Here is a 2379-nt window from a genome sequence, read left to right as displayed (position 1 = left end):
GAAAAACTAATAGCAACAACAAAGCAATACCCTTCTAAGAGATTACGAACTCACATGAGACATAAGATGGTGCTGGTCAGTACTCATCTTCAACCTGGCAGGATCTAGAATCAGGAGACAAGCCTTTCTAGGCACGCTTATGAGGAGTTTCTAGATCAGGTAGCTGGGGGAAAGCAAGCCCACCCCATGGGCTGGGATCATGGGATGAATAACAAGCATGAGGTAAATGCTCTTACTCCTGCCACCTGCCTGGCCTCTTCTTCCTTGAACTATTTAAACACAGGGAGCGACTGGTACAAAATCTACTTTCTTTCTTTTTAAAGCAAGCTAAACATAAACACATGCTATATGACTTTTTGTTATCATACTCAATAAATTCTGATCCATGAAATGACAGCAAAACTCCTTTTTTTTCCCCCAGGGGAGAGCACGAAAGAACGAACGAACGAACGCAGTCACCCACTACCACAAATTATGCCGTCGAGTTTCCCACATTTGGGGAAATTGCAGAGGTCAGCACATCCCGAGTGCAATGGATAAGCCTCGCCCTGGGAAAACCACCTTCGTGATCATGGTATCTCCCCTGCCAGGTAAGTATGCAAAACTCCTTCTTATTAAAAGGTGTCACCTTTAAGGGAAGGAAAGAATGTGTTAACCTTCACTGACTGAAGACTAGAGATCTACAGAGGGACTTTCATGTCTATTGTACCCTGTCAAGGCACCTTTCCTCTGTCCCCAGCTCTTAGACACACTTGTGGTCCCATGACATTGCAGCCGCCGCAGGTGCGTGCTCACCTTTCTTCCCGCTCCCGTTTCTGTTTCCGAGCATGCCGATCCATCACACTGGTTTTAGTTCTGGTTTTCTTCCAAGAGTAGTAAAACTTCACCAGACTGGCTATGGATTTATCTGGAAGCTAAGTGCAGAAAGATAGGGAGCCAGTGCTTAGGGCATAGTCCATAAGGACCATTCGCTGCACTTAAAAATGTACAGAAAGGGCTGGAGAGATGGCTCAGCGATTAAGAGCACTGACTGCTCTTCCAGAGGTCCTGAGTTCAAATCCCAGTAACCACATGGTGGCTCACAACCATCTGTAATGAGATCTGATGCCCTCTTCTGGTGTCTTAAGACAGCTACAGTGTACTTATATATAATAAATAAACAAATTTTTAAAAATGTACAGAAAAGGAAAACCTAAAAAAATGTATTATTTTTCTTTTTAGAAAATTATCTTTAACTTTATTATAAAAAAGTTGGACCAAAAAAAAAAAAAAATCACACACCAAAATTAACAAGACTCAAAGACCATACAACTCAATGAACTTCTATGCAGTTAAAGAGGCCATTCAGAATCAAAGCTGTAGAGCTTTACATTGGATTTTATACTTTCAATATTGTCTATTTTGTGCACTTTATCAACCACCAAAAAATGAAAAAATTCATAAGAGTTTGAACTACAAAAATAATTAACTTTTTATGCATTTTTCAAAATAATACATTTTCTTTTTTATTGTTTTGAATTTGTACAGGGGCTGTCTTAGAACTCAAACTGTAGATCAGGCTGGCCTTGAATGCAGAGCTCCATCTGCCTCTGCCTTCAAATACCACTTTTTGTGTTTCTGTTTATTTGCTAGCCTGAAAGCTAGCGGGTCCAGCAAATCTTGTCACTACCACCCCATCCCCCACACTGGAGCCTGCAGTTATGTGTACAAAATGCCTGAACTGTTAATGTCGGTCGGTTCTAGGATTTGAATTTAGTTTTCACAGCCAGAGTTAAAACAACTCTCTTACCACTGAGCCATCTCTCCAGCCACTAGGTTTAATCTTTACAAATTCATTTTAACATTTAATACAAGCACCATCCAACCAAAAAAAGCCAACGTACAGACGAGGACTGTGGCATTCCTCCAAAGCAACCAGAGAGCCTGCCTTTGACAGAACCTTTGAGGAGAGCAGTTGGGGGTGGGGATGAACTTGGACTCGCAGCTTCACTCTGAACAAGAATTGCTGAGCTACAGAGCGGGTTTTTAATAAGCAATTTAGTAAGCTGCTTTCTCTAAAGGGGATTTTATTCAAAAGGAAATGCCTGGGGCTAGAGATATGGTCAGTGGTTAAGAAATGGCTGCTCTTCCAAAAGGTCATGGGTTCAATTCCCAGTACCCACATGTCAACTCACAACTGTTTTGTGATTCCTGTTCTAGAGCTCTGATGCTCTTTTCTAGTCTCTGTAAGCACCAGGCACACAAGTGGAACAGACATGTACATGCAGGCAAAACTTTTACACACATAAAACAAGCAAGCAAATAAACTCACAAATAAATGAGATATTTAAAGTTGATAACTCTGTCTCGATATAAGATATAAGAAGCAAAAAAAAAAAA

At 40.8% G+C, this 2379-nt stretch overlaps 1 protein-coding gene and 1 non-coding gene across 2 annotated transcripts in view; both read right to left on the bottom strand.

The window, feature by feature from the left end:
• The window catches only part of Rcor1 (REST corepressor 1), a 78332-nt gene that overhangs the window by 13587 nt on the left and 62366 nt on the right, over window positions 1-2379 (bottom strand). The window contains exon 6 of the mRNA XM_031357745.1: window positions 796-914. Coding sequence (XP_031213605.1) covers window positions 796-914 — 119 coding nt within the window. The remainder of the gene's footprint in view (window positions 1-795; window positions 915-2379) is intronic.
• On the bottom strand, window positions 435-598 carry LOC116081376. Its single transcript, XR_004114864.1, has one exon. It is a non-coding gene; the product is annotated as a U1 spliceosomal RNA (small nuclear RNA).

This window comes from Mastomys coucha, unplaced genomic scaffold (assembly GCF_008632895.1).
Source record: "Mastomys coucha isolate ucsf_1 unplaced genomic scaffold, UCSF_Mcou_1 pScaffold6, whole genome shotgun sequence".
Lineage (NCBI taxonomy): Eukaryota > Metazoa > Chordata > Mammalia > Rodentia > Muridae > Mastomys > Mastomys coucha.
This window is presented reverse-complemented; position numbering and strand designations above follow the sequence as displayed.